General features: G+C 42.3%; 1 protein-coding gene across 6 annotated transcripts in view; it reads right to left on the minus strand.

Annotated features, from left to right (window-relative positions):
- The window catches only part of Piwil2 (piwi-like RNA-mediated gene silencing 2), a 66,603-nt gene that overhangs the window by 33,996 nt on the left and 8,870 nt on the right, over positions 1–23,737 (minus strand). For 5 of the 6 annotated variants that reach the window (XR_015638032.1, XR_015638033.1, XM_087585787.1 and 2 more), the window contains exons 7-10: positions 15,237–15,354; positions 14,462–14,586; positions 13,310–13,390; positions 12,928–13,041 (exon numbers count right to left, since the gene is read on the minus strand). Coding sequence is in view for 4 of the 6 variants with exons in the window: in XM_087585787.1 (XP_087441913.1) it covers positions 12,928–13,041; positions 13,310–13,390; positions 14,462–14,586; positions 15,237–15,354 (438 nt within the window). In the remaining 2 variants the exon portion in view is untranslated. Of the gene's footprint in view, positions 1–12,927; positions 13,042–13,305; positions 13,391–14,461; positions 14,587–15,236; positions 15,355–23,737 lie in introns of all 6 variants that reach the window. The other variant, XM_087585788.1, reaches the window with a different exon arrangement.

Consider the following 23,737-nt stretch of genomic DNA (forward strand, 5'->3'; position numbering starts at 1 on the left):
CTTGACTAATTTGGAGCTTACTCTGTAGACCACGATAGACTTGAACTCACAGAGATCTGTCTACTTCTACCTCAAGAGTCCTGTGATTAAAGAAGGTATGTGCCACCACATCCAACTTAACTGTTCTTTGTTTTTAACTGAGGTCTCCCAAAGAAAAGTCACTTGCATTGTTTTTAAAAAATCCAGGCTAGAAAGATAGCTCAATAGTTTAGAGCGCATGTCCGCCTTACAGAAGACCCAGGTTAAATTCCCAGCCCCATCTGGAGGAAAAGGTTCAAAACCATCTATCAGTCAAATTCCAGAGGACCTGATACCTTCATCTGACCTCAAGACATGCAGTGGTGCACAGATATATACACAGGCAAAACACCCATATACATAAAATTTTAGAAATTTTAATTAAATCCTCATGACTTCCAAATATAAAAGTGAAAAGTTTTGTAATTTGTTCATAACTTCTCTTTTTTTTCCCTTGGTAACTATATTTTACTTTTTAAAAAATTTTTATTAGATATATTTCTTTACTTACATTTCAAATGTTATTCCCTTTCCCGGTTTCCTGTCCATAAGCCCCCATTCCCTTCCCTTCCCCTCCCCCCATATAGGTGTTCCCCCATCCACTCCCCTTACTGCCCCCCCATATCCCCCTGCACTGGGGGGTCCAACCTTGGCAGGACCAAGGGCTTCCCCTTCCACTGGTGGCCCAACAAGGCTATTCTCTGCTAAATATGCAGTTGGAGCCCTGGGTCAGTCCATGTATAGTCTTTCGGTAGTGGTTTAGTCCCTGGAAGCTCTGATTGGTTGGCATTGTTGTTTTTATGGGGTTGCAAGCTCCTTCAACTCTTTCAATTACTTCCTCTAATTCCCCCCAAGGGGGTCCTGTTCTCGGTTTGGTGGTTTGACCTCTGTATTGGACATGCTCTGGATGTGTCTCTCAGGAGAGATCTATATCTTGTCCCTTTCAGCATGCATTTTTTAGCTTCATCAATCTTATCTAGTTTTGGTGGCTGTATATATATATGGGCCACATGTAGGACACGCTCTGAATGGCCACTCCTTGAGTCGCTGCTCTAAACTTTGCTTCCATATTCCCTCCTATGGATGTTTTTTTCCCCTCTTAAGGAGTGGGAGCATCCACATTTCGGTCATCCTTCTTTTTGAGCTTCTTGTGGTCTGTGGATTGCATCTTGGGTAATTGAAGCTTTTTGGCTAATATCCACTTAACAATGAGTGCATACCAAGTGTGTTTTTCTATGATTGAGTTACCTCACTCAGGGTGATATTTTCTAGTTCATTCCATTTGCCTATGAATGTCATAAAGTTATTGTTTTTGATAGTTGATCCATTGTGTAGATGTACCACATTTTTTAAATCCATTCCTCTGTTGAAGGGCATCTGGGTTCTTTCCAGCTTCTGGCTATTATAAATAAGGCTGCTATGAACATAGTGGAGCATGTGTCTTTGTTGTATGTTGGAGCATCTTTTGGGTAGATGCACAAGAGAGGTATAGCTGGGTCCTCAGGTAGTGAGTGCAATGTCCAATTTTCTGAGGAACCTCCAGACTGATTTCCAGAGTGGTTGTACCAGTCTGCAATCCCAGCAACAATGGAGGAGTGTTCCTGTTTCTCCACATCCTTGCCAACATCTGCTGTCACCGCAGTTTTTGATCTTAGCCATTCTGACTGGTGTGAGGTGGAATCTCAGGGTTGTTTTGATTTGCATTTCCCTTATGACTAAAGATGTTGAACATTTCTTTAGGTGCTTCTCAGCCATTTGGCATTCCTCAGCTGTGAATTCTTTGTTTAGCTCTGAACCCGATTTTTTTTTTTTTTTTTTTTTGGTTTTTTCGGAGCTGGGGACCGAACCCAGGGCCTTGTGATTCCTAGGTAAGCGCTATACCACTGAGCTAAATCCCCAGCCCCTGAACCCGATTTTTTAATAGGGTTATTTGTTTCCCTGCAGTCTAACTTCGTGAGTTCCTTGTATATTTTGGAAATAAGCCCTCTATCTGTTGTAGGATTGGTAAAGATCTTTTCCCAATCTGTTGGTTGTCCCTTTGTCCTAACAACAGTGTCCCTTGTCTTACAGAAGCTTTTTAGTTTTATGAGATCCCATTTGTCGATTCTTGGTCTTAGAGCATAAGCCTTTGGTGGAACAATAGTTCAGGAAATTTTCTCCAGTGCCCATGTGTTTGAGATGCTTCCCCACTTTTTCTTCTATTAGTTTGAGTGTATCTGGTTTGATGTGGAGGTCCTTGATCCACTTGGACTTAAGCTTTGTACAGGGTGATAAGCATGGATGGATATGCATTCTTCTACATGCTGACCTCCAGTTGAACCAGCACCATTTGCTGAAAATGCTATCTTTTTTCCATTGGATGGTTTTGGCTCCTTTGTCAAAAACCAAGTGACCATAGGTGTGTGGGTTCATTTCTGGGTCTTCAATTCTATTCCACGGGTCTATCTGCCTGTCTCTGTACCAATACCATACAGTTTTTATCACTATTGCTCTGTTATACTGCTTGAGTTCAGGGATAGTGATTCCCTCAGAAGTCCTTTTATTGTTGAGGATAGTTTTAGCTATCCTGGGTTTTTTGTTATTCCAATTTAATTTGCAAATTGTTCTGTCTACCTCTCTGAAGAATTGGGTTGGAATTTTGATGGGGATTGCACTGAATCTGTAGATTGCTTTTGGTAAAATGGCCATTTTTACTATATTAATCTTGCCAATCCATGAGCATGGGAGATCTTTCCATCTTCTGAGGTCTTCTTCAATTTCTTTCTTCAGAGGCTTGAAGTTCTTATCATACAGATCTTTCACTTGTTTGGTTAAAGTAACACCGAGGTATTTTATATTATTTGGGACTAACTATTATGAAGGGTGTCATTTCCCTAATCTCTTTCTCAGCTTGTTTCTCTTTTGTGTAGAGGAAGGCTACTGATTTATTTGAGTTAATTTTACACCCACCCACTTTGCTGAAGGTGTTTATCAGGTTTAGTAGTTCTCTGGTGGAACTTTTGGGATCACTTAAATATACTATCACATCATCTGCAAATAGTGATATTTTGACTTCTTTCTTTCCAATCTGTATCCCTTTGATCTTTTGTTGTCTGATGGCTGCAAGATCTTATCTTAAACAATGAAAAAACATAAGGAGAGGAGGAGGAATGGGACAAAGCACTCGTGTGCATACAGATACAGACACAGACACACACACAGACACACACAGACACACACACACCCCAGATTGATGGTTTCTCTAGGCCTGAGGGCAAAGAAGAAAACTGATGGTCAAAGTATATGGGCTTCTCTCTGCAGTGATGAAAATGTCCTAAAACTGACTGCAGTGACAATGTACAGCATACACTATGGATGCACTAGCAGTTGCAGACCAGTACCCTCCAAATGAGTATATTTCAGTCTGTATCTCAATAAGGCTATTTAATATGGTCACATTGGGGCTAGCTAGATGGCTCAGTGGGTAAAGGCACTTGCTGCCAAATCTGAAGACTTGAGTTTGATTCCTGGATCCTAAAGGTGGAGGGAGAAAATCTCTTCCTTCAAACTGTCCTCTGACCTTTATACATACATGTATACATACACACAAAGAAACAGATGTACAAAAAACCATACAAAAGCTGGAATGTAGCTTAGTGACAGGATGCTAGTCAGTCATACATGAGGCCTTAAGTTCTGTCTCCAGATTTACAAAAACAACAAGAACAGCAACAACAATAATAATAATAAACTAGATATATGCTTATTATCTCGGGTTTTTGTAGGTCAGAAATTAAGTATGCCCTAGCAAGGCAACTCTGGCGTGGATGCAGACAAGATTTTCACCCTGGCTGCAGCCATCTCAAGGTAGAAGTTTACCTTGAGAAGTTACCAAGATCACTTTAGTGAGCTACTCCAAAGGCTTGCTGGTAACATGGCCACTGGCTTCCCTTGAGTGAGTGACCCAAGAGACAGTATGAGAGCATGCCCTAGACAGAAAGCAGTCTGTTCATACTCTACCTCCCACATATTCACTGAGATGTGTGGAAAAGTCCAGCCCACACTCAAGAGCAGACAACTACAAGAGGGCCCCACAGTACTATAATCGGGATGTAAGGAAGAGCTTCTCCTTGACCAAGAACTAATTGGGCTCTTCTTAACCAGGCTTCCATTTCACCACCCACTGCACTGACCCATTTTAGCAAGAGTCCTACTGAGTCAGTTTAGCCAGAGTTCCAGCCTTGATATCTGATTGTCTTTCATATCTGATCAGCCTGCCTGCATAATCCCCCAGGTGATGTACAAGGTCTACTGCTACGATCTCTTCAGTCTGCTGGTTACAATCCGTCTACATGGTGTTTCTGATAGGAATTCCTTTCTATTCTCCCAAGACTGCTAATGTTGAATAGATTTCCACTTCCCAAGTGGGACAAGCTAAGTAGTATATGCCTGTAGTGGCCAGCCACCTGGGGGGCTGTGGCAGTATTGCTTCTAGCCCAGCTAGGAGTTTGGACCAGCCTAGGCAACATAGCAAATGTCCACCTAACAGTCCTCCTTTTTGCCTTGTGAACGGTCTTCAGAGTTAAGTCCATCCCTCCCACCATCACAGTGTTCCCCACCAACGGTCCTCACAAAGTCTACTTTACTATTCTAAACAGGTATCACAATCTTTTTTTTAATTATTTTACTTTTTAAATTTATTTCTTCTATTTATATATACTGTGTACACTGTAGCTGTCTTCAGACACACCAGAAGAGGGCACCAGGTCTCATTACAGATGGTTGTGAGCCACCATGTGGTTGCTGGGATTTGAACTCAGGACCTCTTGTAGAGCAGTCAGTGCTCTTAACCACTGAGCCATCTCTCCAGCCCCACAATCTTTTCTTTAACAGAGACTATAACTAGATAAACTATAACAAAACTTCTGAGAAGACAAAATTTAAGGATAATTTTTTAAAAATAATGGTAACACGGACAGCTGATTTGTGACTAAAACAATGTAAGCTAGAAGACAATGGAATATAGACGAAATGTTAGAAGAATATATCTACCGATTACAAACTTTAGTTTAAAAAGCAGAATAAATGACAGTTTTAGATAAACATCTAAACTGTCACCAGTAAATCCTAAACTAAATGGCATACTATCCTTCAGGCAAGAAGAAAATCATCCAAAGTGCACGGAGCCGTATTGGATTTGGGCCTAGCCGCTTTTTACTGCATGGCTCAAAGTGGCTAGGTGACTCTGGGCTGTTTGGCCACAGATATTCACCCCTAAGATGACTGCCATAAGTCTTAAGATTGTTGAATGAAAGCCTCTCCCATGAATTTATGGCACAGGAAGATAACATTCAAGGGATGCCTCAGCTCCCTTAGCAGATACCTGTTACCTCCTGAATCAACACCCAGTGTCTCCACCGCCTGACCTCATCGTCTACTGCCTGACCTCTTTGCCTCCAGCTATCACTGCCTGTATCCGCACCTCCCCCTCCTCTGTGTTTCACAAAGGACACTCCCCCTACCTGAAAGCCTTAAAAGCTGTAACATTCACCCCAATAAACGAGACCTTGACAACAGAACTTTTGCTTGGTCTCCTTCTTCTCTTCACCCCCATTTTGGCCCACAGGTAGAAAGCCTCTTCGGGACCCTGTATAACTGGGTCCCCGCTGGTGGGGACAAGTGGCGCCCGAACACAGGGACCCTGAAGCAAGGCCGACTACAGGACGACGGAGATAAGAGAGCTGCAGTGGGAATCGAGGACTCTTCAGGCCGTATCGCTCATGCGTTGCTGAAGAGGGAGGTAAGGACCGGTCAAATAATTGTCGTCTAATTGCCATGGGGAAGGTATGGATTTAGGAGGCTTGTTTCATAGGAGAGATCAAGTGCTCACTCAGGGAGAGAGGATTAAGAGTTAAGAAAAAGGATTTAATCAAGTATTTTTGTTTTATTGATGAAAGGTGTCCCTGGTTAATTTTAAGCAGTGTGGGGCTAGCTTAAGTAAAACTTGTAATAAAAAAGGGACAAGGTAATGGTAAAGTGTTTTTGCATATGCGTTCTTTTAGAGTTATATTTTAGTCTTTGGATCCTGACTAGAGATAGTTTACACCCTAGACATGAGAGAGAATGGGTTTGGGAAAAACAGTCCTCCCGGACTCTCCACGGATGCTTTGGAGAAAGAGAAAAACTTTTTAGAGCTCTCCTAGGAACAGAGGGAAGGCAGGAGACATCCTGCCTCTCTGCTGGCTCCTATTGGAGAAATGCTTATTTCTGGTTCTGGGTTCCATAGGTAGGATATGTGGGTCCCTTTGGGTGGGACACCATCTAGTTTTTTCCCTCTTTGTCTATTATCTGTCCTTGGTACACCAAGCTATCCATGTCTGTCAGTTTATGTCTGTGATTTTTGTTTCTCGTTGTTTAAATGTTTTATGTTTCGTGTTCAAAAGAAAAAATGGTAAAAACTTTATCTGCCAGTCGTTCACACCTTGACTTGGTTTTAACTCGTTTCAAGAAGAGAACAATAAATAAAAAAACAGTTTCAATTGGCTTTTGGAGCCTACATCTGTAGCTAGAAGCCTAAGTCTGCTGGACAAGCTCCCCGGGGGCTGGCTAAATGTTTGTACTGGCCGATCCTAAAGGCACCAGGAGCTTCACAGCTTCTATGGTAATGAAACTGAAAAATCTTTGACTGTGATTATTGGACTCGACAGGTGACAAGGTGCTTCTCTTAAAATCACAGCTAGAAAACTAAAAATGGTGCTTGGTGTAACTATTAAAGACATGTATAGCCACTTCAATTTTATTTCTGATTGGTTTTAAATGTATAAATATGCTCTACACGCCTTGGTTATGTACTATTGGCTTTTAAGTTATTAGATATGGTTAAAAAGGTGTAACATTGGTAACAGAAAGTTGGCTTAAAATTGTAATTTAGATGAAGTCATTCTAGATAACATGTGACATGGGCCTGGTTGCCTTGTCACTGTTTGGCCTTAGCCTTAGATTGTAGGATCAAAAGCCTCTCCCTGTAATTTATGGCACAAGAAGTTTACATTCATGGAATGTTTTCAGCTGCAACAAGACCCTTCTGGGTCTCCAACAAGGTTTGACCCCTGCTGAGCCCTGCCCTTGCATGTGGAAGCTTTTTGTTCCCAACTGGCAGTCTGGCCAGGTACTTCTCACCTGAGTCAGAATTAGGTTGGCCTTCCTGGTTATTTCTCTAATTTATTCAGGCCACATAGTCTGTCCTTTTTTTACCGAAGTCTCAGCCAGGGTTCCCCACTGTGCTTCGCAGATACCTGCTAAGTGCTGTACTTTAGATATATAGTTTGGTCCATAAAGAAACCAGAGGCCTTTTCCTCTTCTGGCTTGACACAGAAAAAAAAAAAAAAATCAAACAGGTAGAGATTGTTACAAGACTTACGAAAGATTGATGAGGTTTTAGAACTTGTGAGAGCATTACAGCCAGTTTGCTTACTCCAACTGCCATTTCAAGATAGATTTAGAGGACTGATTTTATACAATTTGTTTACGTCCTGGCCATTGTGAGTTTTCATTTCGTGAGCTTGCTTATAATTTTAGAGAGCCCATAAAGTGATATCACTAAAATTTTTACAAAAGAATGGCTAATAGCCTTATATTATGTAATTTTGTCGCTTCTTCAATGTAAGAAGTTAGAACCTTAAATCTTTCAGTGTATATGGAAATTTTTACTACAAACCTTTGCTCTCAAAATGAGCTTTAATATTTGGGGAGTAGCTGTTGCACTACTCCAGAAAAGAATATTTGAAGCTAATTTTAAGCTTCTAAGGATATGTTAATTGGCTAAATACCTCACCTTACCAGAGGACTTAAGCCTTCCTTTGTTATCCTCATTGGAGATAAAGCTTCAGTTGTGTTAATACAGAATTATAGACTAGAGTCATGGAAGTATTTTAAAAAAGAAACCTGGTAAAACATATCTTATTCCAAACAACAATTAAATTGGTTATTACAAAATACTGATATTTGGCCTATCACATATACAAATCTCAGGCAAAATTGATAATTTTACTCTTTGCATGCTTTTGTATTTCCTATAAATTTGTGCATGCAACCCATAGGAAATGAGCTTACTATATTTATAGGTGGTTCATCTAATGAAAAGGCTACATGTATGATTGGATCACTTGTTTATTCTCTTCAGTTTCCCCTGCTTTAGCACAGATTATTAAATTACGTGCTGTAGCCACTGTTTTTTAAAAAAAAAAAATCAAGCTTTTAAGTCATATACTGATAGCCAATGTATGGCTTATGGTTTACAGATGATTAAAAAGTTTCCCTTTTTAGATACTACTAGCCCTCAAATTATACAATTACTTAATGCTATATTAGAGGCAGGTTTTCTACTTAAAATCAAAGTGATTTCAGTGTGAATTGTCTGACAACTCACTGTCCTTTCAGTGCTCTGGCTCAGACAACTAAACAAAACCATAGACCCAGCTCTTTGAAAATGGTAATGGAGTTGATAACACACCCTCTTAAAAAGAGGAAGACTCCATTTGCTTACTTTCAACTCCCAGCCTCACCCTGCCGGCTCAGGGATTTCTAGTGCGACTAAATCTGGACAATATTTATAGGATTTGGCATCTCTAATTAGTGCTTACGTTTAGGTAAATAAAGCTGGTGAGGGGCTGGAGAGATGGCTCAGTGGTTAAGAGCACTAAGTACTGTTCCTTTATAGGCCATTTAAGAACTCAAACTGGATTGCCTAGACCCCTTAACAAGGGAGGACAATGATACCAGACAGATTATAGGCCTTACATAGGAACAGTTAGTCAAAAAATCTCATTCTTTATATATCCAAAACAGTAATGCTGGAGACAATAATTTGGTGTAAAAGTAAATTTATAAATACAAGTGCTCAGTGTCCTCAATTTAATCCTCAAGGACTTATCTTAATAAATAATATTTTTTTTTCTTTTTTTTCCGGAGCTGGGGACAGAACCCAGGGCCTTGTGCTTGCTAGGCAAGCGCTCTACCACTGAGCTAAATCCCCAACCCCAATAAATAATATTTTAACAATATTTTAGTAAATAAAAAAGGGGAGTTATGGGGTTGGGGATTTAGCTCAGTGGTAGAGCGCTTGCCTAGGAAGCGCAAGGCCCTGGGTTCGATCCCCAGCTCCGGAAAAAAAAGAACCAAAAAAAAAAAAAGGGGGGGGGAGTTATCCCTGTATGCTAAAATATGCTCCTTTTATTTCAATTTTAAAATTTGGATGCCAAGAAACACTCTGAGTTTATGGCACCCTACAACTAAGCATACTTCTGCCTAGGTGAAATAGAAAGATCCACATATTGGCATGATACTGTTCAGATATTTTATATGGGGAAGAGGGAATCTTTGTGTTTTTTCTACAGGATGCTACAGGAGTGTGCCAGCTGCCCAAGTGGCTGGTGAGCCATGCTGATCCTGGGAGCATGAAGATTCAGCTCTCCTGGTTCGGGTCCCTGGAGTCATTCCTGTGTCCTTGGAGGAATATGGAGGATTCCCACTCATCTTTTGTCATCACAGAAATTTTGGCGTTGCTGCAGTCAGTGTTACCACTGCGTGTTCCCGTCCCACCACGGCCTATGCTCAGACCCTCTGTGCACTGCTGCTTGCTGCAGAAGACTGGACTCCAGCTGTTACCCCTGCCCCCCTCATTCCCCTGGTGACTCTTGCTGCCTTAACTTGTGCTATTGTTAAGCAAGCACAGTGGGTGAACTTTCTGGAGTAGTTGCTAACAATTGGGAATTCTAAATTTTATTACAGGAGAGGCTTGACTAGACCCTTGGTGGTATGGCCATAGCAGCTGAGGAGAACCAGATGAGGTGCCCACTACTTATCGGGAGAGGCTCAATTTCCACAATCTCTTATATTAATGCCATCTGGCTCCTACTCTTTCGCCCCTGGGCTCAAGTAAGAGGAATGAGAAGATGATCCAATGTAGCTATCCTCAGGGACGGGCAACTTCCTCTGACCCTTGACCAATCTAAGACAGGAGCCTTGGGGGCGACAAGGTAATCCTATGACGGATAAGGCTGGGGTTCGAGAGGTCGATCCTAAGACAGAGGTGGCTACACCCCGTTTAAATGTACGGGCCGGTCAAATGCTCCTCTGCCCAGTTTCTCCCCCAATAAACACACACGTAGAGCCCAGAACGGTGTGTTACAGCATAAGTTCATTCCTAGCCATTGGGGTGCAGTCCTAAGTGCAAGAGTGGCTCACCATGGCCGAGCTGGGCACTCTGTGAGGCATGTCTGATCTCTCTCAGACCACTACTTCCACCTAATGGTCTTTTATAAAAGAAAAATGGGGGAGATGCACGGAGCCGTATTGGATTTGGGCCTAGCCGCTTTTTGACTGCATGGCTCAAAGTGGCTAGGTGACTCTGGGCTGTTTGGCCACAGATATTCACCCCTAAGATGACTGCCATAAGTCTTAAGATTGTTGAATGAAAGCCTCTCCCATGAATTTACGGCATAGGAAGATAACATTTAAGGGATGCCTCAGCTTGAGCAGATACCTGTTACCTCCTGAATCAACACCCGGTGTCTCCACCGCCTGACCTCATCGTCTACCGCCTGACCTCTTTGCCTCCAGCTATCACTGCCTGTATCCGCACCTCCCCCTCCTTCATGTTTCACAAAGGACACTCCCCCTTCCTGAAAGCCTTAAAAGCTGTAACGTTCACCCCAATAAATGAGACCTTGACAACAGAACTTTTGCTTGGTCTCCTTCTTCTCTTCACCCTCATTTTGGCCCACAGGTAGAAAGCCTCTTCGGGACCCTGAATAACTGGGTCCCCGCTGGCGGGGACACCAAAGAGAATCCTAAAATGTACAGAAAGGAACACAGAACAACTAATATTTCAGAAGACTACAGAGAGACCCGCAAGAGACTGAGCCAGATAACCTTCCATCCTAAGGAGCAGGGGGAGTTAAAGTTGTTGATGGGGAGACTCTCGAGGTCCTACTCCTCTCTGAGGACCCAATAGCTGCTGGGAGATTAAGAAAGGATTTTCTTCAGTGGTACATAGCTCCTGGTAACTCAGCCTGCATCCATGCTCACATAACCCTGACTGCTGAGTCACAAAAAAATATGCTCAACAAAATAACACACGAGAGGGGAGAAGAGCAACTGGTTAGGAAGTAGCAAGGAATGAACAGGAGTATAAGAAGGGGTGGTAGGGGAACACTGACCAAATACATCATATACATATATGCAATGTCACAAGAACAACATTATATATAATTAGTATGTGCTGATAAAACAACAAAAAGGAGCCAGGTGTGGTTGCACATACCTTTCCCCCACAACTTATGAGGCAGAGGCAGGCAGATTTCTGTGAGTTTGAAGCCAGTCTGATCTACAGAGGGAGATCCAGGACAGACACAGCTACACAGAGAAACCCTGATTTAAAAAACCCAAAACAGCGCTTGCCTAGCAAGCATAAGGCCCTGGGTTCGGTCCCCAGCTCCAAAAAAAAAAAACAAAAAAACCCCAAAACAACAGAAAGGGAAGTTTGTGAACCTTTAAAAAAAAAAACAAACAAAAAAAAACAAAAACAAAAACAAAAACAAAAAAACAGGAAGCACAATGAGGAGAGTACCTGACTACTTGAGAAACAGAACTCACTATGGTTCTGCTCACACAAAGGTAGGATCACTGGAAAGCAGCACCGCCATGGTTCTGAGGGGAAGCCCCTCCTGCCTAGAACATCACTCAGTCTAAGGTAAAACTGAAGCTCACAGCAATTCCCCCTAGGTACCCTTCTCTGGAGATAATGGAGGACATGCCCTGTACCAGAGCAGGGCAACAACACAGAGGCAGTGTTAGGTCTGAGATATAAAAGGTGGTAGCATAGGGAAGGAGGTGGGGGTATCCCAGCCAGCCAGAAGAAAACCCAGCCAAGCCAACCCCACCAGCACCTAGCAGACATTTGAGGATGGTCCTGAACTCCACTGGGCTAATCATTAAATCAGTTACTGTGAATGTAACAGCAACATGTAACACAGAACCCACTGGAGAAACCTACCTGCTTGTTATCATTCAGAAACATGTAAGTTATTCCTGGGAAATGGGGGAAATCTATTTCTAAAGACTGAGCTGGGGGTGGGGATTTAGCTCAGTGGTAGAGCGCTTGCCTAGCAAGTGCAAGGCCCTAGGTTCGATCCCCAGCTCCGAAAAAAAGGAAAAAAAAAAAAAAAAAAAAAGGCTGAGCTGCTCTGACCTCTAAGAAAATAACTTTTCCTTGGCAGTTTCCTGGCATCTGTAAGAACCAAAGGGTCCAGAGGATGAAAGTGGCCGTAACTGTAGAGGGTCCCCTGCTCTAGAGCTGGGTGGCTTTGTACTGCAGTCATATTAAGAGCCAGTTTAGATCACAGCATGACTTCTGGGCTAGCCTGCAATACAGACAGTAATAATACTGTCTCAAAAGTACAAAAGCCCCACCAGTTCCCTCAGTCTGTTATGTGACATAATGGGGTGATGCCTGACAAGACTTAAAAACAAGGCTCAGAAGAACTAATTTGATCTCACCCACCCACGAAAATAAAGGAGCTCTAAAACAGCATATGCTCAGTCAGATGCTCACCTCAGCAGACTTCAGAAGAGAGCACATCCTTCCAGCTCTCTGTTTTGTTTTCTGAGTTAGAGTCTTGCACTGTAGCTCAGGCTGGCCTGGAACTCTATATAGCCTAGGCCAGGACTGAACTTGAGGTAACCCTCTTGCCTCAGCCCTGAAGGAGTCACTATACCTGGATCCAGTTCTTTTAATACATTTTATGATTAACCCCACCCACATACAGACAGAGACAACAGGGTCCTGTGTCTAGCCTGTCCTCCAACTACCCATTTCTGAACTTTGGAAAGTCATCATGGTGATAAAGGTGGATCCCACTATTCACTCACATGACATCCAGTACAGAGTCATTCCGAATGACCTTATGAGAGACATCAGCGAGCAAGAAGAGACCCCCATCTGTCCTCCGGATACTAGCTGCATAGCCAGGCCAGATCTGCAATCTGAAGAGAGAGATGTTCTAAGAGTATCAGGGCCCCTATTTTACACAATTCTGATACTGCCCTTCCTGATAATAATGAGGAAGGTGGGGCGAACTGATAACCAAATCATTATCAGTACAAACATAGAAATATAAATAAAAAGATTTAGTTGATAAATTGTACTTATGACAATAAAATATTGTTGAAGCTTTTGTTCTATGTATAGTGGACATAATGAAAGTTTCTTTCCAGAATAATCAAAAATGAAGCAGAAGAAAAAACCACCAACCTGTGTTGCTGCAGTACCATGGCACTTGTAGGATCATAGAAGTTTCTCCCCACAAGCTTCATATCCAAAAGTTTCATTACCCTGAAATAAATGGCAGGGGTGAGTTCCCTTCCTTCTTCTCAGAGCTGGGTGGGCCACAGAGCTACATATTCACTCGTTCTGCATTCTAAGCCTAACAGAAAAGTTGTCCAAAGGCTCCTTCAGTCTTAGCTATGGGTTCCTCTGCAAGCCTGAAGGTGCAGAAAAGCTTCTGCTCTTTGCATAATGTAGCCTATGTTTAGAACAGTCTTGCTGTAGAAAAGTTAAGCTAGAAAGTCATGCATCTACAGTGTGTACAGATGACTGAAGGCTCTCTTGGGACCCAACTCACTGAACCCAGCTTAATTATATTACTGACCACCATGCAAATGAACTAGTTTCCAGTTTGTGAACAGCCCATCAAGGGAACTGTGTTTGTACCAGGAGCTCACTTTAAGTTCCAGTTCATTAAATGAGAGATAGTTTGGGATTAACACCTGGGCAAGGGGTTGGGGATTTAGCTCAGCGGTAGAGCGCTTGCCTAGCGGGCACAAGGCCCTGGGTTCGGTCCCCAGCTCCGAAAAAAAGAAAAGAAAAAAACAAAACAAAACAAAAAAAAACACCTGGGCAAAACTGAGAGTCCCTGAAAAGAAGATAAACAACTATAAACTATGTATAATTTTTTAAAGTGTAGAAAATATCTGTCACCAAATATATTTGTACTGAGGAGCCCTTCAAATATTAATGTCTGTTGTGGCTGAGTGTGGTCACTCATGCCTATAATCCCAGCATTAGGGAAGCTGAAGCAGGAGGGTCAGGGTGAGCCATCCTTAGTTACACATCAAGCTTGAGACTAGCCTGAATTATACAAAATCCTGTCTCAAAAACAAACATCTGGTCTGAAAAATTCATAAACTAATCCAAAAGAATCCATCTGCCTACTCCGTTACCCACATACCTAATGTCAGATATCCACAGCTGTCGAGTGAGAGAGTTTTTGAGTGAGTTAATACTAAGATCACTCATTAAGTGCTTCCAAGCCCACCATGGACAGACACTGTGTATGGCACCATCCACATCTCCTTATTCCAGCCATGGTGAGTGAAGGGCACAAGACTGCAGTGGCCTCCTTACCGCCGGAAGACAACATTGTAGAAGGGAATGCACAAGTCGGAACATGGCTCCAGGATCTTTGTCAGCTGAATCTTGATGCTGATCTCGGCATCATCAGTTTTTCTCTGGCTTTTTAACTCAACAAGCTAACAAATAAACATGTACAAGTAACAAGAAATGACAAAGCTACAAAGTCTTAACTGTAACTCAGAGTTCTAGAGCGCAAAAGGGAGCTTCTACTTCCCCCTCACTTTGCAGTTTGTGCTGGGCAATAAATGAACAGTAAATAAGTGAGACAATAAGTAAACAAACAAAATAAGTAAAAGTCAAAGTTGAAAATTTAAATCTTTGGTCTTATTTTTTTAATTGATTTCATGTAAATGTATATGTGTATCTTGTATATACAGGTACCCAAGGTGGCCAGAAGAAGGCTTCAGACCCCTGCAACTGGTGAGGCTGACCGACACCACCCAGTGTGGGTGGTAGGAACTGAAACGGGGTTCTCTGCAGGAGAATCAGGTGCTCTTCACTGCTGAGCCCTGAAGCTGAAAATCTGAGAGGTTGTCAAGAGACCAAACGTTTCCACCTGTCTATTTAAGTAAGAAGTGTTACTTCTTACACTTAAGCTGGGGTGGGGGTAGGGAGATGATTTCTGCTGTGTTCTGCAGAAATCTGCCCTCTATCTAAAAATGGCAAGGTTCAAGTAAACTGTCCAGAAAACCTGTACTTTACCACTACTCAAACCATCAGAGCACACATGAATTTCATCCACACCACAATCTCCACTGGGTCTCACTTGTTGAAGCTTAACAGGAAGATAAAGAATAGAGCCATCAAAAGCAGTAACGTTTCCAGTGACAGATTGGTGGTCCTTCAACATGCCAAACCTCATGCTTTTGCACTCCACATTGGGGCTGCAAAATAACAAAGAGGATTTTAGTTAATTTTGACTCAAACAGCAGTCTTTACCAAAGCTGCTTGTTACTTTAAGAAGCATTTTTGTACCTGCACTCCACCTAGTGGCCACATGTGTAATTACATAGCTGACTAAAGAGACAATGACTGAAGGATACCTGCTGGAGTACAAACATTAGAAAATCTACTGGGCTTGGAGTGTATTCCTGTAGTTCAGCTACATGAGAGGCTGAGGCAGGGGGATCATCAGTTTAAGACCTCTATAAACAACTGAGAAAAGACTAGAGGGAAGGCAAAAAAAAACAAAATAAAACAAAACAAACAAAAATCCGTAATTCTATAGACAGTTTGCTTTACACATGTATGTCCTTCTAGACTTACAGGGGATCAGAACACTGTAAGAACATTGTAAGTATCTACGGCTTTACATGACCATAAAATCTTGCATCTCTGCTATAACAACACAAAATCATAGCATAGAATCTCATAAGTATGGACGGCAAAGTTCAATAAAATTTCACAGTAAAACAAGCTGTGAACCAGGTCCAACCTTGGACCGACTGTGGTCTGCCAATCGCTGCTCTGCATCTTTACAGGAACACATTTTTAAAGCGTTTTTTCCCTTTGTTTAAAAAATCCTTTTCGAAAAAAAAATAAATAAATATAAATAAATTTAAAAACCCCTTTTCGAGATTTCTTCTTCTGTGTATGTGCATGTGTCTGTGTGTATCTGCAGAGGCTGGAGGAGGGGAGCAGAATCCCCGGGCAGGAGCTATAGGGGCTGTGACCCACCTGTATGCACGCTGAGCTGAACTCTGTTCTCTGCAAGAGCAGCACGTTTTTGTTGTTTTTTAACCTCTAAACTATTTCTCCAGCCCCTAAACTGCTTTTGTTTTGTTGTTGTTGAGACAAGAGTCTCTGTAGACCACGCTGGCCTTGAACTCAATGAGATTCCCCTGCCTCTGACTTTCAAGTACTGGGATTAAAGGCATGAACCACAATATCTGTACCATAAGGTACTTTTAATGAGATTTTAATCATTTTTCATTCATGGCAATTTAAACTTTTTATTATTCACTGCAGCAAATTGGCAGCTTAAAAAATTGTTACAGCTACCTTATACAATGATTGTTCTACTATATACACCAAGACACAATCTTGTTTTCCAACTATAAAGTGTGAACGAATCCGACTTTTAAAAAAAAAGAGCCAAGTATGTTCAAGTATAGGAAGACTTAACCAAATTCAAATGGCATCCCTAAAATTATTCACATAATAACATTTCTCCTCAAAAAAAAACTGATATGCAGATTGGGTATACTTGATGCCAAATTCTTACATCCAAAGTGTTGATCCTGGAGTATTTGCATATACATAATGAAATATCCTGCGGATGAGACCTAAGTATAAACATGAAATGCACTCATTTTTTGTATATGCCCAGTCTAAAGGTAATTTTATATATTTAAAAAAACATTTTTTAGGTTTATTTTTGTCGTTGTCTTTTGAAAGAGATCTTTATGACATAGCCCTGGCTGGCTTGGAACTCACTGTGACCAGCTTAGCCTTTGCCTTGTGGATATCAACATGCCTCGGCTTCCTGGATGATAAGATTAAAGTCCTGTACACTATTCCTGGCTCAGGTTTGTTTTATGTGTATGAATATTTCGCCTAACTGCAAATATATGTAGCTCATATGTACCTGTTGACCATGGAGCTCAGAAGAGGGCACTGGATCCCCCTCGATCTGGTGCTACCAATGTTTGTGAGTCACCATATGGGTGCTGGGAACACCCTGACCTTCTGCAAGAACGGCAAATGCTCTTAGCCACCGAGCCATTGCTCCAGCCCCTTACATAATACTTTTGACAATTCTGCATATGAGAGTTTCATGATGTGTAATTTTCTACTTATGGCTTCATGTCCACATTCAAAACTTTTTAGATTCTGGGGCATTTCAGGTTTCAGATTTTCGGATTAGGACACCTGTGCACACTTGGAGCAACATTTTGACATTCCCCTTCATGTTCACATTCCATGAGAAAGCTATAGGCAACTACTGCACCACATCATCGTTTTCCATATCATCAGTGTCTTCTCAATCACATCACCTTCACACCATGGCTTCCAAAGTCCAACTGGGCTCAGGGAGGTGGCTCAGCCAGTAAAGTGCTAGACCTTGCCCTAGTTTTTTTTTTTTTTTTTTATAGCTATGACAAAACAGCACAACCAAAATCAAACTGAGGGAGGAGATGGTTTATTCCAGCATACAACTCTCAGGTCACATTCTATCACTAAGGAAAACTAGGGCAGAAATTAAAGCCAGGAAATTAGAGACAGACTACTGATTACTGGCTTGTTCAGCCAGCTTACTTTTTTCTTTTATAGTAATTTCTTCTCTCATATATTACATCTGGACAGCAGTTTCTCCTCCCTGCCTCCCTCCATGTCCCCTCCTCCCTCCCCATCCCCTCTTCTATTTCCCTTAAGAAAGGAGCAGGGTTCCCAGAGTTGTCAACTTAATATGACATATCAAGTTGCAATAAGATGAGGCACTTTCCTTCAGATTAAGGCTGGACAAAGCAACAACCCATTGGAATTACAAGGGTCCCAAAAGCAGATAAAAGTGCCAGAACCAGGAGTCCCACAAAACCCAAAGCTCCATAACCATAACACACACATAGAGGGCCTGGGTTAACCCTGCACTCTCTGTTGTTTTACTCCCTGAATCCGGGTTTGTTGATTCTTTGAGCTTTTTTGTGTCGTCCTTGACCCCTCAGGCTCCTACAACCCTCCCTTACCCTCTTAAGCACAATTCCCTGAATTTCACCTAGTGTTTGTCAGCCTGCTTCCTTATACCCTCCAGGACCTACCTACCCAGAAAATGCCACTACCCACAGTGGGCTAGTCAACCAAGAAATGTCCTCCAGACTTGCCTACAGGCAACCTAATGAGGGCATTTCCTCAGCTGATGTTCTTGTCCTACATAACTTGAGTTTGTGTCAAGGTGACATAAAACTAACCAGGATAACACTGTATCATGAGAGCCTAAGTGAGTTTGCTCCTAGCACTCATGGTGGTTTACTTGTAATTCCAGTAACTGGGAGCTATAGACAGGTGGATCCTTGGAACTTGCTGGCTAACCAGCTTCGACTAAGTAGAGCTGCAGGTCCTAGTTAGAGACTGTGTCTTAAGAAACAAGGTTGACAGCAGCTAAGGACACTACCCAAAGCTGACCCCTATGCCTGTGTGCATGCTCACACACAAACACCATTTAGATGTTACAAATCTCCAGTCCTACAAACACACGACTTTTTCATGGCCTAATCAATGCAAGAAGACCCTCCTGCTTCATCAGAATATACCAGTCCATCCATAACAAAAACATTCTTCCCTCTGGCATCCAGCCCTCCTCTTATAGTCCATGCTAGACCTGTTTCCTGAGACTCTACTTGGTTGTCTTCGCTGCCTTCTTCCCTTGCCACCAAATGTGAGCTGTGCTCTGTTTCCTTATCCCTGGTAGGATATTGGGGTTTTTGTTGTTTTTGTTATTGTAGTTGTTGTTTTGGAGAAAGGGTCTCTCTGTGTAACAGCCCTGGCTGTCTTGGTATTTGCTTTGTAGACTAAACTGAAGTCACAGAGATCTGCCTACCTCTGCCTCCTAAGTGCTGGGATTAAAGGCTTGTACCACTACTGCCGGGCTCCCTGGTAGGAAATCTTACTGCCTTCTTTACTGTTCTTTCCAGATTTCGAAATGAGTGGTAGGTTCATGGGCTGTTCCTCATGGCCTATGTTCTTCCTGGTTTCTTTAATCTTGGGCATTTTCTCTGTAACATCCAGATGGATCCTTTCTTGGGTTGTTACAATTCTTCTGGGTCCTTTCCCCTAACCATCACTTTCTTTCCTCTTTCCATTCCACTTTTTCTGCTTTTAGTAGCTGTCCTTCAAAAGTTCATATTTCTTAGGAGAGCCATTTTGGAAAACAGTATGGTAGCTCTTGAGAAAACTGAAAACAAATCTGAGGTGATGTCCTAATTGGTAAACTTCTTTCCTCGTAAGCACAAGTATTCGACCCCCAGAACCCATGAAAAAACAGGGTGTGATGTCGACACACCATCTCTCATGCCCTGTCCCTCTCCAGTACAGTGGTTCCTCCTCCTCCTAACAAACTCCCTCCTGCACTTGGGTGGAGACCCCCTTGCTCCACCAGAGTCCACAGTGGAACCCCAGTCAGGCCAGCCACCCACTCTTAGGCCTCCTCCTCTCTCTTAGTTGCTCCCACTCTACCCAATTTCCCCTCTCCACCCTTCTCATCAAAATATGCCAGCTCCTAACTCAAGTGGACCACCTGTTCCACTACAGGCCACGCTGGCCACCAGAAGCTCAGGTAGGTCATCTTGAGATTCTATCTTACACCTGTCAGAACACCTAAGATCAAAAGCACAAGTGACAGCTCCTACTGGTGAGGATGTGGACAGAGGGAACACTCCTCCATTGCTGGTGAGAGTGAAAATTTGCAGTCACTATGGAAATCAATATGGTGGTTCCTCAGAAAATTGGAAATTTACCTCAACCCAGTTATATTCCTCTTGGCATATACCCAAAGGACACTCCATCCTACCACAAGGACACCTGCTCAACTATATTCATAGCAGCTTTATCCATAATAGCCAGAAACTGGAAACAACTTAGATAACTCTAAACTGAAAAATGAATAAAGAAAATATAGTGCATTTACACAGTGAAGTATTACTCAGCCATTAAAATGGAATCATGAAATTTGCAGGCAAATGGGTAAAACAACAACAAAAAAATCAACTTGAGATAACCCAGACTCCAAAAGATAAACACGGTATGTACTCTCTTATAAGTGAATGTTAGCTATTAAGTAAATAATGATAATTGTGCTACAACCCACAGACCCAAAGAGGCTAAGGTAACCAGGAGGGCTCAGGTTGGGGATGCATATGATTCTTCCTGGGAAGGGGAAACTTATTTTGTGGCTGGACTGGGGTGGGTGGGAATGGGAATAGGAGGGATCAGGTAGGGTGGGGATGGATGGAGGCAGAGAACATGAGGAAAGAAGACTGGGATTGGAGGACATTGGGGGAAGGAAATAGTACAGAGTAGACACTCTGGAATCTTTAAGGTAACCCTACCAAGAAGTCTTAGTTATGGAGGATACAGAGCCTGAACCATCCATCTTCTGTAACCAGGAAAGGGTATGAGTGGTGGAACTGGGACCAACCTAGCCACAAAGCTTTCAACCTACACTCTATCCTGCCTGCAAGACGTACTGGGGAAGTTGGTGGCACAGAACTTGTAGCAATGTCCAACCAATGACTAATCTAATTTGAGCCCCACACAAAAGAGGGAGCTCAAGCCTGACACTACTGGATAAGCAGGAACCAGAGGCTGGAGAGCCCAGAGACTTGAGATAGAATCAAACATGACTGGCCAACAAATAACTAAATTAATTAATTAAATGATTTCTAATGATAGTATGCTATCATTAGATCAGTGCATAATCCAGTCATCATCACAAAGGCTGCCTCCAGCAGCTGATGGGAGCAGACACATAGACCCGTAGCCAAACATTAAGCAAAGAGACAATCTATATTAGAGGTCTTCCTTGGGTCCCTTCCCTGGGAGATCTGGGTACCCCGCAGAAGAAGAGAATGAATTGTGGGAACCAAAGGTACTAGAACACCAGAGAACACAGCCCTCAGAATCAACTAAACAGGACTCCTGGGACTTAGGCTGGAACAATAGTAGAGCATGTATGGGTCTGTGTTAGGTCCTCTGCATATCTGTTGTCACTGTCGGCTTGAGTGGACTCCTAACAGTATGACTGAAAGTGTCTCTGACTCCTTTGCCTGCTCATGGGACCCTTCTCCTTTACTGGGTTGCTTTGCCCAGCCTTGATGTGAGGGTTTTGTACCCGGTCTTATTGCATTTTATTGTGTCATGTTCAATTAATGTCTCTGGGAGGCCTGCTCTTTTCTTGGGGAAGGCAAAAAGGGCAGTGGGTCTGGGGGAGAGGGAAGGTGGTGAGGACTGGAAGGAGTAGAGAGGGGAAACTATGATTGGAATATATTGTATGAGAGAAGAATACATTTTTTAAAATTGTATAAATGCTTAAAAAGTATCACAATTCAAAAAACAAGCAAAAACTAGTAAGTTTTTCTGAATCTTATTTTAAAAAGAAATTCCCCTTTCTACTTTCATGTAAAACTTAAAATTTTTTAAACTTTCTTTTTATTATGTGTTCTGTCCATGTATATCTGTATACCATGTATGTGTCTGGTGCCTGTAGAAGCCAGAAAAGAATGTCAGATTCCCTGACTAGAGCTACAGATGGTTGTGAGCCACCTTAGACATGCTGAGAATTGAACCCCGGTCCTCTGCAAGAGCAGCCAGAGCTTGTAACTTTGGAACCACAGCTCTAGCCCCCTACTTTCATGTCTTTGTGTATGACCCACTGTGTTTCGATGGAATTGTTTGCATGATGTTGTTTACTGGAATATGGGCAACTTTTAAATGACTACACCAGTGAAGAAAATTATATCCACTTTCTCCAACAACCATCAACTACCACTGTCTTACAGGGCCTCATCAGCCCTTCCTCCTCCACGATTAAGTGTTATCAGGCCAATTTTGTGTTGTTCTGCAAGATGACCACCCTGAAGTGAATTCATGAACACAATGGCCATGTCATGTTTGGAAGTTCTTTATGCAGCACACTTATCTATCCATGAGCTCTTACATTCTCTTCATCCCCTCTCCATATTGTCAGATGAGGCTTGGTGGGAGTGATACAATTGTCCTGTTTAGAACTGAGCACTTCATTATTCTTAACACTCTGACCAGTTATCAGAGTATATCAAATATACATATATATATGTATATATGTGTGTGTGTGTGTGTGTGTATACACACACACATGCATACATACATACAAACATTCATGAGACAAGATCTCACTCTAGCTAGGAATTTACTATGTAGCCAGACTGGCCTTGAATAAACAATAATTCTGCTTTGGCCACTGTACTGGTTAGTTTTGTATGTCACCTTGACACAAGTTAGATTCATCAGAGAGGAAGGAGCCTCAGTTGAGGAAATGTTTTCTTGAAATCATTGAAACCAGCCATAAGGCGTTTTCTCAATTAGTGATCAAGGTGGGAGGGCCCAGCCCACAGTCGATGGTGCCATCCCTGGGCTGGTGGTTCTGGGTTCTGTAAGAAAGCAGGCTGAGCAAGCCAGGGGAAGTGAGCCAGTAAGCAACATCCCTGCATGGCCTGTCTATCAGCTCCTGTCTCCAGGTTCCAGCCCTGCTGAGTTCCTGTCCTGACTTCCTCCAATGATGGACTATGAACTGGAAGTGTAAGTCAAATAAACCCTTTCCTCCTCAACTTGCTCTTTGGTCATGTGGTTTCATCTCAGCAATAGAAATCCTGACTAACACAACGTCCTAATTCTGGGATTACAGGGTGTGTCTGTACCTCGTTTTTGCAGTTGTAAAAAGGAACTCTGTCATTTGCCGAATTGATGAGCCTACAGGACATTATCCAATGTGAAATAAGCCAGTGGTCAAGAACATGTACTTAGGTGGTACACACCTTTGATCCCAGCACTCAGGACGCAGAGGCAAGCAGATCTCCAAGTTCAAGGTCAGCCTGGTCTACAGCTAGGACTACCCTGACTGGAAAAACAAAACAAACAAACAACAAAAAGCAAGTACTGTTCTTGCAGAGACCTGAGCTCTGTTCCTAGAGCCTGTATCCACAGCTGCCTATAACTCCAGTTCCAAGTGGATCTGACATCTCTGACCTCTTTGTACACCTTCTAAGTGTGCATATACCCATACACAGACACATATTCACATAATTTAAAATCCTTGTCAAAGAGATCTTGCTTATAGGTGGAATATAAAAACAATCATACAGAGTGGGGTAATGGTGGTAAGAGATGAGGGAGACGCCCACAGGCAGCCGTGCTCTGGTGGGAGAGTGAGCACCGGTGAGCACTGGAGCACACCAATGACTGTAAGTTATGAAAGGCTGCGAAAGGGGACCTTGTGTTCTCACAAGCACATGATGTCTCCATATGTCAGTGAGTGTCAGTGTGTACACACAGGAAACATTATGGTCTCCTCCAAGGTTACAATGACTGTCAGAAAAGTGCAGGTTTTTATCTTTACATTTTCTTCAAACATATTTCAAAACGTTTGTTTGTCATGCTTCCAGCCAATAACCTCTAGACCAAAGCTTTCCTACAATCTTCCAAAAAACCCCATAAACTCCTATGACACTTACACTTCAAAAGTAGGAAAAAGTCTAAAATGTTGGTATAAAATTAAAGTTCTTTTCTTTGATTTCA

The sequence above is a fragment of the Rattus norvegicus genome, chromosome 15 (assembly GCF_021556685.1).
Source record: "Rattus norvegicus strain SHRSP/BbbUtx chromosome 15, alternate assembly SHRSP_T2T, whole genome shotgun sequence".
NCBI lineage: Eukaryota > Metazoa > Chordata > Mammalia > Rodentia > Muridae > Rattus > Rattus norvegicus.